This window comes from Callorhinchus milii, unplaced genomic scaffold (genome assembly GCF_018977255.1).
Source record: "Callorhinchus milii isolate IMCB2004 unplaced genomic scaffold, IMCB_Cmil_1.0 Scaffold1, whole genome shotgun sequence".
Classification (NCBI taxonomy): domain Eukaryota; kingdom Metazoa; phylum Chordata; class Chondrichthyes; order Chimaeriformes; family Callorhinchidae; genus Callorhinchus; species Callorhinchus milii.
In genome coordinates this window covers 33,660,152-33,681,252 of record NW_024704742.1, presented here as the reverse complement: position 1 = coordinate 33,681,252, position 21,101 = coordinate 33,660,152, and the positions used below count along the sequence as shown (strand labels likewise).

The 21,101-nt window shown below is 42.5% G+C and overlaps 2 protein-coding genes across 2 annotated transcripts in view; one reads left to right on the top strand and one right to left on the bottom strand.

The window, feature by feature from the left end:
* Positions 1–2,011, bottom strand: part of LOC103180897 (protein ZGRF1) — a 46,265-nt gene extending 44,254 nt beyond the window's left edge. Inside the window, exons 1-3 of the mRNA XM_007897009.2 lie at positions 1,937–2,011; positions 882–952; positions 398–478 (exon numbers count right to left, since the gene is read on the bottom strand). Of these exons, the coding sequence (XP_007895200.2) occupies positions 398–478; positions 882–902 (102 nt within the window). The 5' untranslated portion in view covers positions 903–952; positions 1,937–2,011. The remainder of the gene's footprint in view (positions 1–397; positions 479–881; positions 953–1,936) is intronic.
* A 41-nt stretch (positions 2,012–2,052) lies between these two features.
* larp7 (La ribonucleoprotein 7, transcriptional regulator) overlaps positions 2,053–21,101 on the top strand; it is a 35,198-nt gene continuing 16,149 nt past the window's right edge. The window contains exons 1-10 of the mRNA XM_007897010.2: positions 2,053–2,208; positions 3,435–3,485; positions 6,106–6,329; positions 6,753–6,853; positions 7,912–7,995; positions 8,897–9,061; positions 11,113–11,221; positions 12,474–12,848; positions 14,277–14,415; positions 20,175–20,329. Coding sequence (XP_007895201.2) covers positions 6,128–6,329; positions 6,753–6,853; positions 7,912–7,995; positions 8,897–9,061; positions 11,113–11,221; positions 12,474–12,848; positions 14,277–14,415; positions 20,175–20,329 — 1,330 coding nt within the window. The 5' untranslated portion in view covers positions 2,053–2,208; positions 3,435–3,485; positions 6,106–6,127. The remainder of the gene's footprint in view (positions 2,209–3,434; positions 3,486–6,105; positions 6,330–6,752; positions 6,854–7,911; positions 7,996–8,896; positions 9,062–11,112; positions 11,222–12,473; positions 12,849–14,276; positions 14,416–20,174; positions 20,330–21,101) is intronic.

Sequence of the window (21,101 nt, the reverse complement as noted above, 5' to 3'; positions counted from 1 at the left end):
GACTCGAATCTTGGTATATTGCCGCTCCCTAGCGCAGGGAACACCGAAGTGAACTCTCGAGTCCCAGACAGAGACCTTCCTGAAACCTTCCTGATCTGCGAGGCTCATTTTCACACTGGGCTTTTTCAAATGTGTAATCAGTATATTTTGTTTGAACTCTTATTGTTTCACTTTTGCCAATGAATTCTTCTAAAATGTTCCAAAGATTAAACAGCTATCAGACTAAAAATGTTCATTCTATTTTTGTGTAGGAGTCAACCCAAGTTCCTAAAAGGGATCCAAAACTATTGTAGTCAAACACTTCTATCCTTAATAATTTATTTTCAAAACAAATTGCAACCCACGGGTAAATAACATTTCATGACTTGGTGTCTCTACCAATATTTCATAACTGTACCTTGCTTCCAGAAGAACTGATCTTCAAAATCCCATCATGCCATGTCTTAGCCTTTTTTGTTTTTTGATGCGTGTATAACACCTGCAATCAAAATCAGAACAAAACTTTGACAATTGAAACTCCAATTGACCTTTGTATCTTACAAATAATAATAATCTACCTTTTGTTATGGCCAGATGGATTGGCTCGATTCCAACATCACCAAATGGTCACTAGTTGGTCATATATTTTAACTTATGTAACGGACATTTCTGTAAATTTCACTACTACAATTAAAACTTAGGGTTAAGTGTGAGGCCTGAAATCTGTAAAGTACTAGAGTGTAAAAAAACAAACATCTTGGCTGGTATATAACAAGTCTTAAGTAAAATAATCAATTTAAACATGAAAAAACTTTTAAAAATACACAAAGCCATTTCAGTCATCACAAATAATAAACAATTATAAATCCTTTTCTCCTTCCACCATGTCCTGATTTACTTACAACAAACTCTCGGCAGTACATCTTTTTCGGTCACGTAATATACACTTCAGCTCATTGTTCAATTGCATTGGCTAAAAATGAACAAAACAAACCTGTTAGCTTACGTGCACCTTCAGTGGTTTAATTGAATGCTGTGTATTCGCAGGTTTTAAAGCTATTCTGTCACCCATCAAACTGTGACAGCAAATGATTTACTTTTAATCAAAGTGCAGTAACAGAGTAGACAATTTTTAGCTGTTGTAACTGTATACCCCTCCGTCTGACAATCATAATGTGTAATTATCGAGAATCTAAGTAGAATTCTTTCAACAAAAAACAAAGTTCTGGAAAAAATATTTATTTGCCCTCCCCATCAGTGCATTCATGCCTCCCATACGTCAACAAGCTTCTCTAAAGTCAGGTTAAGCATCACCAATTGTTAGTGCCCAATAAAGAGTGGCTGCAACTGACTGCAGCTCTGCCACGTTTACCCGGGCACCTGCCCATCATTTATTGTTTAATAAACAACCAAGAGGACTTTCACAAACATCTCAAGCTGACCATCCCCTGACCAACCTCCGAGCAAAGGTTTGCCAGAAACTAAAATGCAGTTTGCAGCCCAAAACCCCACCAAACACTCGCCAAAATAGTAGCCTCATCTGACACAGACACACAGAAGCCGATTTAGGGTTAAACCTTGTGAGAGAAGGTTTCGCGGGTTTGAATTTAAATCGTCTTGATTTAAATTAGGCCCCGGACAAAGCGCTTTTTAAAAACACACACACAGGACAGCAAAAAACACGCCCCAAATCGGGTAATTGACAAGCGACATTGTCTCCAGTCCAGTTCGGGCAAATAATAATAATAATAATAATAATAATAATAATAATAATATTTCTTGCAGGTGATGCAACGCCTCAATCGTGTCGCGGCGACGTCCCAAAGTGCTGCACAGGTGACACCGTCAGGTCCCAGTGACTGTGTATTTTGTAACAATTTTGAATTCTTTGGGGCAAATACCAAATTATATATATGTATATATAATAATATAATCTATAAATACAGATAACACACACACAAACGACTTTGACGCTGTGGCTCTGGTCCCCTCTCTGCTGCACAGTCTGCAGCCCCTCCCCCCGCCCCACTGCCGCCGCGCGTCATCAGAGCGCGACCGCCGGGACAGTGCCTCATCAAAGCGCGTCAGCGAACCAAGCGGCGGCCCCGGCGCAGGCGCACCAGACACCCAGTGAGACACAGACAGGGACACCGCCGCCGCCGCCGCCACCACCAGTCGGTGTGACTGCAGCTGCCGCTGAGCCTCTCGTTACCGATCACCGAGAGCCCCGTGAGCGGCGCGTACTGTTACTGCAATAACAATAACAATGATAATGACGCTCTTCCACCGAGCCTTCCCCCTCCACTCCACCCCCTCCTCCTCCATCCCTCCCCTCCATCCCTCCATCCCTCCCCCTCCTCCCCCCCTCCACCATCCCTCCCCCTCCTCTCCCCCCCTCCACCATCCCTCCCCCTCCATCCCTCCCCTCCTCCCCCCCCTCCATCCCTCCCTCCCTCACCTCCTCCCTCCCCTCCATCCCTCCCCCTCCTCCCCCCTCCATCCCTCCCCCTCCATCCCTCCCTCTCCATCCCTCCCCCTCCTCCATCCCTCCCCCTCCTCCCCCCCTCTCCATCCCTCCCCCTCCATCCCTCCCTCTCCATCCCTCCCCCCCCTCCATCCCTCCCCCCCCCTCCCCCCCTCCATCCCTCCCCCTCCTCCCCCCTCCATCCCTCCCCCTCCTCCCCCCCCTCCATCCCTCCCCCTCCATCCCTACCCCTCCTCCCCCCCTCCATCCCTCCTCCTCCCCCTCCATCCCTCCCCCTCCATCCCTACCCCTCCTCCTCCCCCTCCATCCCTCCTCCCCCTCCTCCATCCCTCCCCCTCCATCCCTACCCCTCCTCCCCCCCTCCATCCCCCCCCTCCATCCCTCCCCCTCCATCCCTACCCCTCCTCCCCCCCTCCATCCCCCCCCTCCCCATCCCTGCCCCTCCTCCCCCCCTCCCCATCCCTGCCCCTCCTCCCCCCTCCATCCCTCCTCCCCCTCCTCCATCCTCCCCCTCCATCCCTCCTCCCCCCCCTCCATCCTTCCTCCCCCCCTCCATCCCTCCTCCCCCCCCTCCATCCGTCCTCCCCCCCCTCCATCCGTCCTCCCCCTCCTCCATCCCTCCCCCTCCATCCCTCCTCCCCCCCTCCATCCCTCCCCCTCCATCCCTCCTCCCCCCCTCCATCCCTGCCCCCCACCCTCCATCCCTGCCCCTTCTCCACCCCTGACCCTTCTCCACCCCTGCCCCCCACTCCCTGTCTGTCCAGCGCCCTGGGACGTCCTCCAGACGTGAAAGGCGCTTGACCAGTCATTTGATACGATGCTTTATCACGTCTTTGAGACGTCTCAAAGCGCTTCATGATGCTTCGCTGTAAAGTTAATTGACTATGATTTATGGGCGAAAGTAATAACGGTATTCATAAAATAATTCAAAATGATCTCAAAGTTGTTTTGTTTTTTACCTTCGCTGTAGTTACCCATTGAAAAAACTTACAAGAAAGGAAATGTGCTGCTGATAGCGCAGGTAAGAGTTTTTAACAAAAAATATATAAAGTAGGAAACAATAATTCAAAAATTAGCTCAAAATTATCTTTTTTACATATACTGTACACATAAAATAATTACAAGAAGAGGAAATGTGCTGCTGAAAGCGTAGGTAAGTGGAGTCTTTTTATATACATAGGGTGACTATATTTTTTAAAACCAAATTCGGGTACAAGCGCAATACAATACAAAATTACATTTGTAAAGCGTCTTTCACGTCGGGAGGACATCCCAAGTTGCTATTGTTGTTGTGAGAGACCCTGAGTCCAGCCTGGTGTCATCATTAAGTTAACAGTGGCTGACACCCAGTGTTATCGCTGAGTTTACTGTACAGTGTTTCTATGTATGTCAGTGACTTGACATCCAGTGCTCTTACTAAGTTTACGGTACAGTATTTCTGTGCACAAGTCAGTGACTGGCAACAGTGTTAATAACAATAATAATAATCTTTGCATTTGCACACCTTATCATGTCTTCAAGACGTCTCAAAGCGCATCACACAATATACTGCAAAGTGAATTGACTGTATATTTTGTGGGCGAAACCCGGCAACCAATTGCGCACAGCAGTGCCCCACAAACGGTTGTTATTGAGTTTCCTGCATTTTTTATGTATGTGGGGCTGACAGTCAGTGGTGTTGTTGAGCTAAGGCCCCACTGGGTCCTTCCTGAGATGAAAACAACAAAAAAATTACACTTGTATAGCGCCTTTCACATCAGGAGGACATCCCAAGACACTGGACAATCAGGGTTTTGGACCAGAGCTGCAGGTCAAGATCAGGGAGAGTGGAGGGCAAGGGTAAAGGAGGGTGACCAAAGGCACAGTCGAAGAAAAGGGTCTTGAAGGAGTCAGGGGAGGGAGGCAACCAGAGGGACTGCAGGGTGGAGTTCCAGAGGGTGGGGACAGAGTGGCAGAAGGCCTATGGAGGGAGGAGTTGGGGAGGCTGATAAGTAGGGAGTTTGCAGAGTCGAGCCTTGATGTTATGATTGTGTGTATGAGGGTCTCGGCGGCCTGCAGCGTGAAACAATGGCGGAGTCAGGTGATGTTGCGGAGGTGAGGGAAGGCAGAGTGGTACATGGCAAGGATATGGGGTAGAAAGTATAGTTGAGGGTCAAACAAGATGCTAAGATTCCGGACTGGCTTAGTAGGTGGAGTGTGCATCTGTGGATGGTGATGCTGTCAGTACCTTAGGTGTGGAGGTGCTGATAGGAGTCAATCAGGAGGGCCTCGGTCTTATTGATGTTCAACTGAAGAAAGTTAGCTCTCATCCAGGACCTGATCCTGGAGTCGAGGGTGGAGCAGAGAGATAGTGTTGGGTGTCATCCGCATACATATGGAAGTTGACCCCATGTCTGTGGATGATGTCACCAAGAGGGAGCATATAGATATTGAAAAGGAGGGACCCCAAGGACAGAGTCCTGAGGAACACCGCACAAGACGGTGCGAGGGCTAGAGGAGAAGCCATTTGTGGAGATGAAGTGGAGATGGTGTGATGTGTAGGATCTGATCCAGTCAAGGACAGAGCCGGAAAAAAGGTTGAGGTGAGAGGAGAGATGGTGGAGGAGTGCAGAGTGGTCAACGATGTCGAAAGCAGCAGAGAGGTTAAGGCGGACAAGAAGGCAGAGGGAGTCCTGGTTGTAGATGGACAAAATGTCATTTGTCACTTTGGCCAAAGTTGTTTCTGTGCTGCGGGTGGCACTGAAGCCCAATTGGAGGGGTTCGTGAAGGGAGTGGCGGGAGAGGAAGGGGCGAAGCTGGGAAGCAACGACTCATTCCAGGATTTGGAGAGGGAGGTTGGAGATGGGGCAATTAGTGGAATGGGTCCAGTGAGTCTGAGCTACAAGGAGTCTGAGAGACTGCGCAAGGTAATGTGTTACATTCTGCACCAGGTGGTAATATGTTATATACTGCACAGGGTAATGTGTTTGACATTGTGCCAGGGAATATGTTAGATACTACACGGGGTCATGTGTCAGATGCTGCTATCTAGGTACGGCTTGTATGCCTGTTGAGATGGATATGATGACAGTGGAGTTTCTTGTGGTGTCCTGATTAACACTCGCCCAAATAAAATTGGTTATTTATTTCATAACTGTTTGTGGAATATTGTTGTGCGTAAATTGGCTGCTGCATTTACTACACTTTACAGTATCACCTGTGAAGCACTTCGAAATGTCCTCCCTAAGATCAAATGTAAGGATTATTATTATTATTGGTTTGTTTGCTGCCACCCAGGTAAAAGCACAGAAAAAATAGTTGTGGGAAAGTGCATTAGTGGACGAGCTATCAGTAACTTTTCCCCTGACCTCTGGAACTCTCTTATGAAATTCCTCCACCTCATCCTCTTTTTCAAAGCTCTCTGCTTCAAAATGCCTCAAAGGATGTGTCCCTTTGACTGCTTTCAACAACCTCCCCCATCTCTTTCTTAGATTGGGCTCCCACTCCGACCTTGTAAAGTACTTTGTGACATTCTACTTACATGAAACGTGCCATAATAGTGCAAATTGCAGTTTTGTGGAATTCTTTGATTGTACTAAATATGAAAAGTTGGCTCCTTCCAACAGCTGCTTTCAAATATTTGTGTTTTCTTCTCCCATTAGTTGATCGGATTGCTGTCTGAATATGGGGGAAACGGATAAAGCCTCGAATGATGCAGCCCAGACTGAATCCAGCATACAAAAAAAAGAAAGGGAGAAAAAGAAGAGATCAAGGGTCAACAAGGTGCTTTCAGAAATAAAGAAGCAGGTTGAGTTTTGGTTTGGTGACGTGAACTTGCACAAGGACCGATTCCTTCAGGAACAGTTACAGAAGTCCAGGGATGGATGTGAGTATAATAATATTCCTTGTATTTGATGTATCGCTTTATCATGTCGTTGAGACATCCCAAAGCGCTTATAAAGTAGATTGACTGTGTATTTTGTGGGAGAAACGTGGCAGCCAATTGCGCACAGCGATGTCCCACAAACAATTGTGGATTGAATTTTGTTTGGGGGGAGGGATTATTACTCCCGGAAAGCGGTCGACTAACAACTAGGTTCCTACTTATTGCTAGTTAAACAGAGGCATAATGGTTTGCCCTGCCCGGGAATTGAACCTGAGTCCTCTCGCTTGTGGGGCGAACGTTTTAACCACTACGCTACAAGACCCCTGTAGTATCGTATCTCTCAGAGTTTAACATTATGAAGGTTTAGGACCCGCATTGTTCCTGGTCTAATAAATCTTTGTTTTTAAATAAAACCCTCCACAGATATTGACCTTTCAGTGCTGACATCATTCAACAAAATGAAAAAACTGACCACAGATGTTAAATTAATGGCTAGGGCATTAAAAAACTCAGAAGTTATTGAAGTGAGTATGAATCATTTCTTTTTATGGTCTTAATTTTTAATCAAAGGATATCTTTATGTAATTTTGTACAATTTGAAAGGTCACATTATTGATCCTTGGTACTGTCTTTCTTGGTAAAACGACTTACAAGGATTTACATTTCTCTTTTTATGCTTGGAAATTTTTTTTGTTTCTTGCCAACATTTCTTCTCCGATATTCTCCTTTCCTTCTTTCTTGAAGGTAATTGACTTATTTTCTTCCTTACACTGGGATGTGATTAAACAAGTACTTTCTTGTGGTACCTTGCCATTAATTGTGTATGAGCTTTGATGGTAGTTTGAGCACTGGAAACATTTCAGTCAAGTCCAATCTTGCCCTCATCCATGTATCTTCAGTATGTGTGGGGGTTCTCTGAATAATGATCGGAAGTAGAAACCATCGCTAATGTTCCTCTCTCCAACAGATCAATTTTAGCACTCCCACTGCTGAGAACTGCTAACTCAGCCCACTTTTGAATTTGAAACTGTGAACTTCTGGGTTAATATAATCCTTTCATTTGATACATTGCTTTACCACATTAATGCTGCAATGGGAATTGCCTTTAGCCACAGGGTTATAAAGGAGCTAAGATGATGCAGTTATCCTAAGGAGTGCTGTTGCTTATTATTACAATAAGGATTGTGTTATCATAATAAGGATCGCTGCTCATATTCCGACGCTTGGGATGTCCTCTCGATGTGAAATACACTATATAAATGCCATTTGTTATTGATCATGATAAAACTTAAATTTGCTATAGCGTCCTTCACATCGAGAATATGTCTCAAAGTGCTTTATTGGTTATACTGTGAAGTGCAGTGACTATTTTGTAGACATACTTATGGCAGAAACAAAGCTTAATACATCAACGTAATGTTCTTCCCACGCATCCCATCCTCTGCTGAAAGTGCTCATTAGACTTAAGTGACCTGTGTCTTGAAAAGCACCGACACACAATGAATGGGCTGAATGATCTGTCTCTGCTGTACTATTCTCTAGTTCTATGATTGAAATGACACTTAGAAGTTGTTGTTTACAGTTGAATGTAGAAGGAACGAAAATAAGAAGACGTCAGGCCTTGGGAGATCGGCCGCAAGATGTTGAGGAGCGCACTGTTTATGTGGTATGAAAGATCATAATTTTTTTTACCCTTATTTTCAGTACTTTGTCCTCATCAATGTATTAAAAATCTGTTGATAGGAACAACTCGCACAAGTTAGCATAGTTTCTAACAGAAATGATGACTGGTTGCTCAAAGGTTCCCGGACACCTTCAACAATGGCCATTTAACGTTTTGCTTATGTTTAGCAGATTGATAGTACAAATTGTAATATGGTGCAATTTTTCCCATCTGCGCACCCCCAGCACTGCATTGGAGTGTCAGCCAAGACAATGAGCTCAAAATCCTGATGTGGGGTTTAAACCGCAAATCTTCTGACTTAGAGGCGAGAGTGCTGCCAACTGAGGCCGGTTGACAACTACATATTTGTGCATGAATTTTCCAATGTTGAATGGAAATGAGGAGCAGTAATTACAGATGATTTTGCCCTTCCTGGCCTACTAAGAAAGCTCCTGCTGCTGTCTTAGTCAACTAACCTAGCGCAGGCCAGGCATTGCACTTGTGATTCAGGTTCAGAATGGGCTGTGGTTTTGGCAAATGAACAGTTTGGAAAGCAATATGAAGGGTTTTCAAAAGCGAACACTTGTACCAGTGGAACTGCCCTGTTTATGTTGGACTGAGAGTAAAGCAACATAGCTACAACATCATTCTTCTAGCAGAGTAACCTCTGCCTTAAATTATCCTATTATAGCTATCTTAAAGTTGAACTGAATAGAAGTCGGAATTAGTTTTCAAATGAGTTTGTCGAGAATAGTTTGAGTGTGTTTCCGATGAATTTATTATGTGGCCAAAAAATGAAATTTGACAAGCAGTATTTAACTGGCATATGCAAAGATGTCTTATATATTTTTTAAAAAAATGACATTTAAAAACCTAATTTTTTGTTTAATTTTTTACATTTTAGGAGTTGCTACCCAAAAACGTCTCACATGGTTGGATAGACCGAGTATTCAGTAAATGTGGGAACGTGGTCTATGTCAGCATCCCTCGGTACAAAACGTCTGGTGATCCAAAAGGATTTGCATTTGTGGAATTCGAAACTATAACCCAAGCACAGAAAGCCATAGAGGTAAAAAAAAATCATTTTGAAATTCAGTAATGATGCATTTTATTTATTGATGGAGGTGTTTTTTTTAAAAAAAACTTTTACTTTAGGGAGGTACAGGGCTTCTACAGGGCAAGAGGAGGGACAACTGCACAATTTTTTAAGACAATCTTAAATGACCTTTTTTAACTAAAGTAAGCAATCAAGTGCTGCAGAAAGTTGGATGAATGCCAACTTTCTGCAACTGAACATGGTCAAGATGGAAGCCTTTCTCCTGTCAATATCTTCTCACCTGCATTTCTGGAATCCTTAACCATCCTTGCCTATCTCTCAGAATCTCCAAACCTGTACACAACCCTGCCGTCTGGTTCGTTCCCCAGTTGTCCTTCCTAACCCACATCCAGTCCCTGACCAGAACTGCTTTCCTCCACCTCCACCACATCACCCACCTTCAACCCTACTTTGCATCAAACACTGCTAGCACCCACTCCTCTACCCACCACCTTCACTCAGCTATCTCCAATATTCTGTATGTCCCTCGTCCCCTCTGCTTCATAATTGGCTGCTGTGCTTTCAGCCACTATGCCCCGAATTGCTAGAATCCATCTCAATCCCTCCATCTTGCCTCCTTGTTGTCGATCTTCATATCACACCTGAAGACTTTCCTCTTCAACCGTGCCTTCAGTCATCTCACTTCCGTTTCCTGTTTGACATCAAGCCATGCTGCTGTTACGCTGTCCGAGATGTGACACGGGTGAAGGGTGGTCTATCAATACAAGTTGTTGTTGCTGAAACCCTCATCAACACTTTCGAACCTCCCACCAAAAATGTTTTATCCACTGCACTCCTAGCCAGTTTCCCCTGTTCCACTGTTACCTGCAGGGTGAAATGTTGGGCAAGTTTCCTTACTCCACACGTCTCTACCTAGCAGTAAGTAGGAACCTGGTTGTTAGTCGATTGGTGGATCATTTTTCCGGGGATAATAATCCCTCAAAAAAAAACAATAATAATTTGGTCACTCAATCCACAACTGTTTGTGGGACACTGCTGTGCACAATTGGCTGCCGCGTTTTGTCCACAAATATACAGTCAATTCACTTTACAGTATATTCTGTGAAGCGCTTTGAAACATCTAGAAGACGTGAAAAGCGCAATATCAAATGCAAGGATTATTATTAGAAAGAGGGTTTGAATGATACAAAATTCTGCCGCCCATGTTTTTGCCCGTAGCAGGCTCCGCACCCCCATCAACCCATTCCTTGCCAGACTCCATTGCCTTCCACTGGCTCCCTCTTACAAAATGGATTGATTTCAAGGTCTTCACTCTCATTTTCAAATAATTTCATGCCCTAGCATTTCCCTATCTTTTCACACCCCACACCTCTATCCTGCGCCTTCGCTCAGCTTGTTCCATCGAATCATAGAATGTTTACCAGAAGCCTATTTGGCACATCATGTAAGTTGGGGGAGATGGTGCTAGCTTCCCCCATTTGAGCTATTTACTCTTGATTCAATTCCTTTATTCTTTTTCCATATCCTTCAATGTTACTTTACTCAATTATTTATCCCATACCCTTTTAAATACTTTTATGGACTTGGCTTCAACAACTATTTATAGCAAAGCATTCAATGTTCTTAGCGAAGAAAATGCTCTTTGTGGTTGCGGTTTCCTTTCTGGAATGGGATAATGCCTGCTCAGAAATTGAACCCAATACACCCAACAACAACCAACAAAGGCTTGTACAAATGTAACACTGTCTCCTTGTTCTGTATCCCAAACTCCAGATATATAAAACCTAGAAATCCATTTGCTATATTTATGGATATCTACTGAAACTCCCACTTTGGTTGCTCATTTCACCCTCCATTTAATTTCCGGTATCCTTTGCGGAAGTGAACTGTTTCTAAGAGTATCGCTGAAGAGTCCATTCAATGAATCGGCTTGTTCGAAGTGGGGCAAGCGTGAGATGGAACAAGGAAAATTATATTTCTGCAATAGTTAGTTGAGGAATGGTCTGGAAATTCCTGCAGGTTATGTCATTCACAAACTCAAGCTATTATTATCGTCTCCCAAGGTGTTGAATAATCCTCCAGAAGATGCACCAAGGAAACCTGGCATTTTCCCCAAGACAGTAAAGAACAAACCAGTTACTGTAATCAGCTCCAGTGATTGCAGTGCTAATGGTATGTACCAACTGATGATATAGCAGCCAATAACTTGATTGTATTTTAAGTTGCTCACTATTTTAAAATTATTTTATACTCTTTCCCTTCTATGACATTTGTTTTGGCATAAAAGAGGAGTGAAATAGTTAAGTAAAGTGAATTTAACTACAGTATTTTGGACTCCTGTAGTTTAGTGGTTAGAGCTCTTACCTCACAAGCGAGAGGACCTGGGTTGGATTACCAGGCAGGGCGAAACATTGGAGAAGCTTCCTTACATCACACGCCTCTGTTTACCTAGAGGGAATTAGGAACCCGGTTGTTAGTCGAGTAGCGGATCGCTTTTCCAGGGGTAATAATCCCTTCAAAATAAATAAATAAATATTAATAACTTGGTCACTCAATCCACGACTGTTTGTGGGACACTGTTGTGCGCAATTGGCTGTCACGTTTCGTCCACAAAATATACACTCTATTCACTTAACAGTATATTCTATGAAGTGCTTTGAGATAAGGCGCTATATCAAATGCAACGATTATATTTATTATTATAATTTAAATCCATTTAATGGCATACGTTATTCCAGCAGGGGTCACTAAAGAGCCATTAACAGCAACAATTTGCACTTAAAATGCCTTTCATATCCATGGCATGACCCGTCCTGCGTTCCCCCACCTCCGTAATATTGTCCACCTCCACCACCACCTCTCCCCTTAGGTTACCAATAATAATAATAATAATCCTTGCATTTGATATAGCGCTTTTCACGTCAGGAGGACGTCCCAAAGCGCTTCACAGAACACACTGTAAAGTGAATTCTCATCCATGCTTTAATTATGTCCAGGCTTGACTATGCTAACTCTCTGCTCACCAGACTTCTCAACTCTTCCCTCCACAAGCTGCAGATTATTCAGAATTCTGCAGCTCGTGTCCTCTCCCGCACTATGACCTTCCCCAGGTTCGCTAGCTCCCCATTTCTCCAGAGGATCGAGTTTAAGAGCCACAAGGCTCACTCTTGTGGACTATTTAATTTATTTAATTTCTACTAGCTATTTATTATTTATATCCCCTCCCCCCTTGGTTTGGATTCACCAACAAGGTGAAACAGTCTATTAATATCCACCTTATAAATCATTTTGTGATTTCAAACACTGCAGAAGTGTTGCACCTGGCCTGACACATTCTATTTCCATCTTATTATTTGAGGAAACAATTACATCACTGCTTTGCCAGAGTTCTTATTTTTAAGTATCATTTTGATCTGCGTTTCAGATGAGAAGAAGAAAAAAAAGAAAAAGAAATCACGGAGCAAGACTGAAAACCCCAGCCGGTCTGCAGCAGAGGCAATGGAACATTCCCATAGAGAAACAAGCACCGAAGTCTTGGAAAAGGAGAAAGGGAAAGGGAGCAGAGCCACTTCAGACTGCTCAGAAACCGATGGGCACAGGAACATTTCGTCAAAAGGGGAGTCAAGGAAAAGGGATAAATCTGCAAGCACCGAATCCTGTGAAGAGAGCAGAGCGAGGAAGCGAAAGAGAAGTCCTGAAAAACAAGACGGAGTGTCTGCAAAAGTGAGGAAAACAAGTGACAAGGGCAGCTCCCGCCGAGAAAAGGAAAAGAAAGCAGCACGAGAAAAGGAGACTAAAGGTGAATTTTCTTTCTCTAAACTGTATGGATCGCTAATGGATAATGGTGACTGATGCATCTCTGCTAATAATAATACTCCTTGCATTTGATACAGCACCTTATCACATCTTAGAGATGTTTCAAAGCCCTTCACAGGGTATACTGTGGAGTGTAGTGACTGTGCATTTTGTAGGCGAAACGCAGCAGCGAATTGTGCATAGCAGTGTCCCACAAACAGTCATCGATCGAGTGACCCAATTATTATTTTTTGATGCATCACAGATCCAAAGACCATTTCAGACTTGTCCTAAATCCGTCATAAAATTTTATAGGTGGAGGTGTAGGGGCACAACACGAATATTTGTAGGTGACACAGAAATAAGGAGCATCTCAAACTGATTTCAGTGTAATACCACCATTCGTGGCCAAGCTTGAAACCACTATTCCCCTAATTTGGAAATCTCTCCCCAAATCCCTTTGCCTTGCACCTCCCCTCTCTGCTTTCAATCTTTTCTAAATACTTACCACTTAAACCTTGCCTTCGGCAACCTCCTTCCTTACCCCCACTTAATCTAGTTTCCCCTGGTTCTGTAAAGTACTTTTGAGATACTGATCAACCTGAAAAGCACTATAAGTGCAAGTTGCTGCTGACGAGTCAATTCATAGAGCAGATAGATGGCAGATGAAGTTTTAATGCAGAAAAATATTTTGGAATGATAGGAAATTTGGAAGAAATCTAGGGGCTCAGATGCTCAAATATTTAAATGTGGGACAGCAAGTTGACTAAACTAAGAAATCTATTATAACAATCCTTGTATTTGATATAGCTCCTTATCACGTCTTCGAGACATCTCTAAAGTCCTTCACAGAATATACTGTAAAGTGAATTGACTGTATATTTTGTGGGCGAAACACAGCAGCCAATTGGCACAACAGTGTCCCACAAACAGTTGTGGATTGAATTGGGGTCTTAGATTTTATAAACGAAGCACGAGTGCACAGAAGCAAAGAATTTCATATCACACAGCACTGAACTAGGCAATTTGGCCCAGCTATTGCAAAATGTGATGATTATTATGTTTGTGCAAGTATTTATGCCCGGTCAGGTATCAGTCCTCCTTTTTTCCCCTCCACTTCTTATCCTTGCCCCTTAGTCCTCTATTTTTATCTCCCTCATTAAGAGATAAGTACTAAACGTGTACAAATCATTGGTTAGGCCTGTTGGGATTTTTGTTAGGCTTGTTGGATATTTCTACGTTTTGCGCACTCTATTTTAGGAAGGATGTCAGAGCCATGGAGAGGGTTTAGAAATCACTCGAAATCAAGAATGAGGTTTAGTTCTGAGAGTTGTTTTTACTGGAACAGAAAGTTGGCAGTTCTACCACTTGTTGGCTAAGCCAACTAAGAAGATGCTCAAATTTGAAATGAAATGATCATTTTATTTCCAAGATGCTTCGACAGAAGATGAGCGAGGTTCTGGAGATAAGAAGGACGAGTCCATGTCTAAGAGCAAGAGGAAGCGGAAGAAGAAACACAAGGATAGACACAAGCTGGAAGAAGAAGTCATTCCTCTCAGAGTATTTTCCAAGTAAGTTAAATTAATCATACAATTAAGGGGGGAATTTAGTCAAATGTAATTACCCCTCCCAGACTGCAGGGTAACTGCTTTAATGTATCATTTGTTCACCTATGAATATCGTCGACCTGAGAATTTTGTTTCATTAGATGCCCACATGCATATTTTTCACCATGGAGAAAGGGTATCACTTGATGGAATCAAGATTTGACCTTTACAGGTCTCATATATCCCATTGTAGCACTAAATTAAATTAGTATTATTTGGGAAACGGTAAAGTCTACAGCTATCCTGTAATGTTGAAAAGGGAACCTCCTAAATTCAGTGTTAATCTACTGGCAATAAAACGATTGTTTCCACCTCGGGGTGGAACAATGTAGGGGGAACAATTGGGTGTCGCTTATGATGTCATTCATCTTCATTTAATTTCTGAATACAGGGGTTTTTATAGTGTTTGATAATGGTAACATGTTTGAGTGAACCACATATGGTTGCTTTCCCCAGAGCCATTGCTAGTTCCTGTAAATCAAACGGACCCACAGGCAAGAGAATCAAACCTTCAGATGTAGGTAATTTGGGTTCCTTGTTTAGCTGAATCTTCATTTTAATTCTAGAAGAGAAGGTGAATTTCGGGAATTTACATGGATCATGGATTCATTGAATGGGAACACATCGTCTAAGATGACACTACAATGCAGGGCTGGGGGTAGGGAGGTTGCAAGGTCGGAAATTGACAGAAAGGACAAAAATGATTGTAGTTTTGAACTCCTCGCCCTATGTCGGAACTTTCAATTTATACAGTCTGGGCTGACACTCCAGTGAGGTGCTGCATTGTGCTGTGTTGTCAGAGATGTTCATCCTTTGGACGGGACGTTAAACCAAGGTACTGTCTTGTCTGCCTGTGGAAGTTAAAGATCCCATTGCATTATTCGATCATAAAAGAGTTTCTCCCAGTATCCTGCAAAAAAATTGGTAATCATTTCAGCAACAACTTGCAGCTCTACAGTGCCCCTCATGCAGGGTAGTGTCCCAGAGCACTGACAGTGGCTGAGCAAACATCAGGGAGGGGGGAGGTGATCATAGGCAGTCAGAGGAAATGGGGCAAGGGGAGTTTAGGTAAAGGTTGAAATCACCCATTATGATCAGGGGTTCAGTTCAGTGCAGAGGGAGAAAATGTCAGAGATGAAGAAACCAGGCGGTTTGGGAAGACAATAAATGAGGATTTTGAAGCAGAGGGGGTGAATGGTACAGGGTTAAGTGTTCAAAAGATGGGAAGGAGCCGGAGGAATAGTAGAGCCAGGGGAAGTTTGGGCAGAGGTTGAGGAAGTGAAAGGTGTATCCAGAGTGGGGGCTTCAATCAAGGGACAGAATCACCGGGGGACAGCCAGATCTCAGTGAGTCCAAGAATGTCCATGTTCCCCTTCAGGATGAGTCATGGATCAGGAGGGCTTTAAGACATTTTGAAGAGAAAGTCAGCAAGTGGGAAACTGGCTCTAGGGGAGAAGAGTGAGTGCCAAGGCCTAGTGGAGGATTGGCCAAGCCGGAGCAGAGGATGGCCAGTGATGGGGTTCAGGAGAGGAGGGTGGTGGGAGAGAAGGACCGAGAAGGGGGAGCATTTCTGCGGGGGTGGGAGGGCGCATTTCTGGTCAGGGTTCAATGCGCACGCAGAGACCGGGAGCTAGGTGGTCAGCCCGCAGGCCGGAGGGACGTTGTGCCAGAATCACTTTACAGTAAATCCTTTTATTGCTTTGGATGCAATGTGAAAATTTCAGCAAAACAATTGTGAGTGTAATTTTTTAAAACCGATTACATGTGTTTTATTATCAGACCCCAGATCATTTCCAGGGCAGTAAACCTCACCGTACGTCTCCCACGAGATCTATAAGAATATAGTCTAGAAGTAAAAATGCAAGAGTTCATAGAAGTAGAAGGCTGAAGTGCAATTAGAACTAGAAATAAGATGGCGAACCAGAATCCAAAAGACCTGGTTTAACAATCCTCCAGCAGCTCAAGCAGCTCCCAAACTTTTTTCGTGCTGAACCTTCCCTTCGGACAATATTGTCGCATGTGCCTTCTGAGGCCTGGCCTCTTCGGACAATTGACTTCCTCACTTTCCTTCCCCCCCCCCCCGCCCACCAACACACTCCACCCCACCACAAGTATGAACCCATTTACAGCATGGCCTCTGCTGGTTGCAGAGGGTTGAAACACCTCCCTAATTTAAGCGCCTTGGGAAGTTTTAAAAGTGTCTGATGTGAAAAGTGGACAAGTAAAAACAAAATCGTAGTTGTAAATCCATTTATTTTTAAAATCCGACAAGAAACAAAGCAACAGCTTTCCATCATCAGTTTACAGGACAAGAATGAAAAGATTGGCTTCTTGCCAATAACTTCTTATTTGTGCATTTAAGAACACCAATATGAAGCACTTACTGGAAGATAAAAACAGCAAGCCTTCCATCTTGGTGCTTCCAAATTACACTATTGCTGCTCCTAAGATGAAATTCTTTGTACATCTGTAGATTCTTCTGTAGAAATCCTGAGAGGAGAAATCCTGAGAGCAGCAAGTTTTCACAAGAGGCTCTGCAGCATTAAGACTTTATTTAGAAACTATATTGGAGCACAAGAACATTTTATTGCAAAAAGCATTAAATAACAAGGTTTTAGTGCTTAAGAAGCAAACCAGGTACAAGTTTACAAATTCTGTTGGGAAGAAGTTTTACAATTTGTCTATGCTCTAGAAATCCCAACATGGGAGCACTTACTTAGTAAGGTTGCAAGAACTCACATGTTAGAGGCTCTAAAACACAGGACGTGACAAAACGGCGTTTTATGGTGCACAATAAGTTCATCTGACTCCAGAAATCCCAACATAAAAGCACTTACTAGAGCAATACACAGCATGTGCTAGCATGTTGGGAGCTCTTGGCACAGCTCAAAACATCCGGCAACACGATCCAGGATTTTTCTGAATTACCAATGGGTCATTTGTTCTACAATAGAAATCCCAATATGATAAGCACTTACTTCATCTTGGATACAGCAAGTACTTGCATATCGGGATCACTAGGTCACAGGTCATTGACGTTAAAATTGAGGAAGAATTGTAGTAGAGTTGTATACTGGAATTCGTATAAAGGTGCACAGAACACACCAGGTTCTGCGTGAAGTAAATCTGCACAGTAGGAACACCAGTAATGTCAACGTCTGAAAAGACACATAAAAGGTCAGTATTATTTACAGAGAATAAACAGAAAGCATCCCACCTCAGAATTGAGTTTAAAATTAGCACCAACATTGAACCGAGCATTGTGCTTTGGCTAATTTACCAGGACAGCGCTTGCATCTTACGAAAGGATTTTAAGAAAATAAAAGCTAAACTTGCCGAGTATTGTACACACTTGAAAAGGCTTCCCAGGATGAGAATGCATTCTACAGTTTCCCTAACAGAAAAGCACTTACTAGATCCTTATAAAGGAAGGCTTTACTGTTAGGCGAGCTGGAGAACACAAATTCAAAACATTTCTTGGGTGTGCATACCAAACCTGTAAACTAGAGAACCGAACATACGAGTACTTACGTGACTCAACAGCAAGTCTCATTTGTTGAGAGTAACTAGTAACAGCACTGAATTTTGCATTATGGCCATCACACCTTTTGGTTAAATGCATCATACTAAAACCATCCAGATCAATAGGCTCTCAAATTTACAGTGAAAAACATTCTCATTAAAACTGCTGTATCGATACGTAACAAGGCAGTAAGGTTGGAAAGCTCATTAAAATAAGAGAACATTTAGAAGAAATTATATTACATGCAAAATTCCAGTATTCTATACATGCTCATGTACCTTTTACAACGTTATTGATGGCAACTAGCCACTTGCCATCAATAACGTTGTAAAAGGTGGCTTTTTAAGGTTTGGGAGGGAAAAAGGGAGCAGAGAAAATAGTACAATTTCCTTTACCAACAATCCAGATTATTTTTCACAAAATGACACACCAGTGTTGCATTGGAGAATGAAGGTACTGTACAGTGCATCACCATTGCTGAAGTGCAATACCAGAACAGAGAAACAGCATTGCACGATCGCAGTGGTGGTACACCATAGGTGCTATGGTGAAAGAACAATTCATATTTTTGCTCTTAAAGTATATATGTAGCAGAATAAGCAATCTACTTGTTGCTTCTAACTCCACATTGGGTTTCCAAGCAGTCACCCCACTTGGAAAAGCATCCAAGTTAGAATTAAATACCTCAAAATTAAAATTGCAGAATATAGAAACACAGCATCGCATAAAATAAAACACTTGCTGAAATTTCGCTTAACAGAAATGCCTGGCTAAAACGGTGGTCCAACTTTTAGTACATCCTTTTTTTCTCCTTTTCTGCATTGGCGTAAACCTGAAATTTTAAGCACCATGTTAATGTTACTTTAAGAAAAGCACTGAAATAAATACACAAGGGCATTTGCTTGCTAAAAGTTTCCCCCAAGAATTTGTGGAAAAATAACAAGACAAGAAACACATGTTGGCACTAGCGAAGGTTTTAAAATGAAGAATCAAGCACCCACTGCCACTTCAACATAAAAGCACTTACTCAATTATATCACAGAAAGGCTTCTATGTTGACGTAGCAGGCGACACACAAAAAGATTTTGCTCCTTCTAGTTAATGATGAAATCCAAACTCTGGTTCCATGGATCACAGTTACAAACTCCCAACTGTATAAACCCCAAGGTAAACACACAACCTAAAAATACAAGTAACGCTTGCTACATGCTTGCACTTACGTCATCCTTGTCGATCCATCTGGTCTTCGAGGCTACTGTTCCCTGTGACTTCTCAGTCACTGATATTTATATATCTTTCATCCTCTGATTTTAATTAGGCACCTTTTCTTAAGGGGACGGTCATTTGCATTTCCATTGTCTAGTTGGTGTATCTAAATCTGTTTGCCTCAATGGGTGGTGCTAGCATGTTAACAAGCTGTAAATGGCAGAACTTAGAGCCATCACAAGAAGACCCAGGGCCTTTCTCAATTCCTGCTTTTGTTCAATGGCATTAGATAGTCTGCACAATGATACATTAACACACAATTTTTTGTAGACAATGTGGCACAGTTAGCTATTATTCTGAACATTTCCAGTTAACTATTAAACTGTTTTTCAAGGGTGAAAATTCACTTGCAAACTGGCTTCCTCCCAGAAACCGTTAGTTTGAAACGTTTCAGAGAGAAACTCCTCGGTTGCAATCCATTATTTGACAAATCGTTGTTTCGTGTACTTTGGATAAAATGTTTATTGGTGTGGAATGCTGTATTCTGAAACTAAAACAGTAGAAAATGCTCTGCTTTAAAATGACTCGAGGATGATCCTGTCTGAACTTCTCAGTTGCACATGTTAGCGTTAAATGCAATAACAACAACCTGCATTTATATATATTGTACAGGTGTTAAGCACATTGTGGTGTGGAACAAAAAGATGAATCTAATTTTGTATTACATCACTACACTGGAGTGTCGAAAAGTCCAACACAGGGTGAAGTGTTCACAAGCTCTAATCTTGTTATACTTTGTGCCAATTTTTCCATATCTTCCTTGAAGGCCTTTGACTCTCCCACATCCCACCATCGTTTCAGGGGGAAAAAGTGTACGGGAAGAAACTTCACAGAAGAATTGAAAATTCCTGCCAATCTATTGACACCACAACATAGAATTATAGATATTTTTTGTGATGATACGAATAATCCTTTTTATGTATTTTTTTCACAGGAAAGAGTGGATAGATTTGAAGCAGGAATACTTAAAACTACAGAAGGCCAGCATGTCCAATCTCAAGAAAACAATGTTACAAATCAAACAGCAAAATGAGGGTGAAACAATGGAGGTGACAGACAAAGTCAAACAGGAACTTGAAAATGGTAAAGGTCAGTATCTTTGAATCCATCCCCTGTGAGTTTTACCCAAACTGTTCGCAACCATTTCTTTTTCCTCTTTTTTTTCTGTACCTCTCTCATGAAGGCATTTGACAAACCGCTCCCAACTACCACGGTTGATTCCATCAATACGCTCCATTATCTTGCCCAAGATGTGAGCTTGACCATGTATATTTGTATGTGTTTTGATGAAAGCAGGAGTGGGGGTCCCAACCAAGGTTGATCCTTGCCCTCAGCAGGGGTTACTAGATAACGAACAGTGTATGTATAGTCTAGCTGATTTTTTTTGAATTGTAGCACCCTGGAACCTTCCACATTCTGTGCAGGTCAACTACTCGCTAAATAAACTCACGGAGCCATGGAGGAACCTATCCAACAAGCACTTTATCTCATGAGAAACCTGATTTTCCAATGTGTATTTGCAACAGTACATGCATTGTGCCAAAGAACAATGGGATGCTTTTTCATGTGGTGAGTTACTGATTATCCCCTTGCCATCTGAGAGAAATTGTTGAACAAAGAGCTTTGAGATGTCGTCCTGAGGTGAAAGGTGCTACATCAAATTATTATTACAATTCGAGAACATAAATTTTTTGCTGAGCTGCACAGAGTGCATTTTAGTCCCATTTTATATTTCATTTGCAGCTTCAGACCAATCTTTTGTGAATAGTGTTAGGTCATTTACTGTGATCATCAACACTCCTTACTTCATTAAAGTCCGTTTGCTTTGAGTCTGCACAACATGAGACTTGGCTTGGGTTAA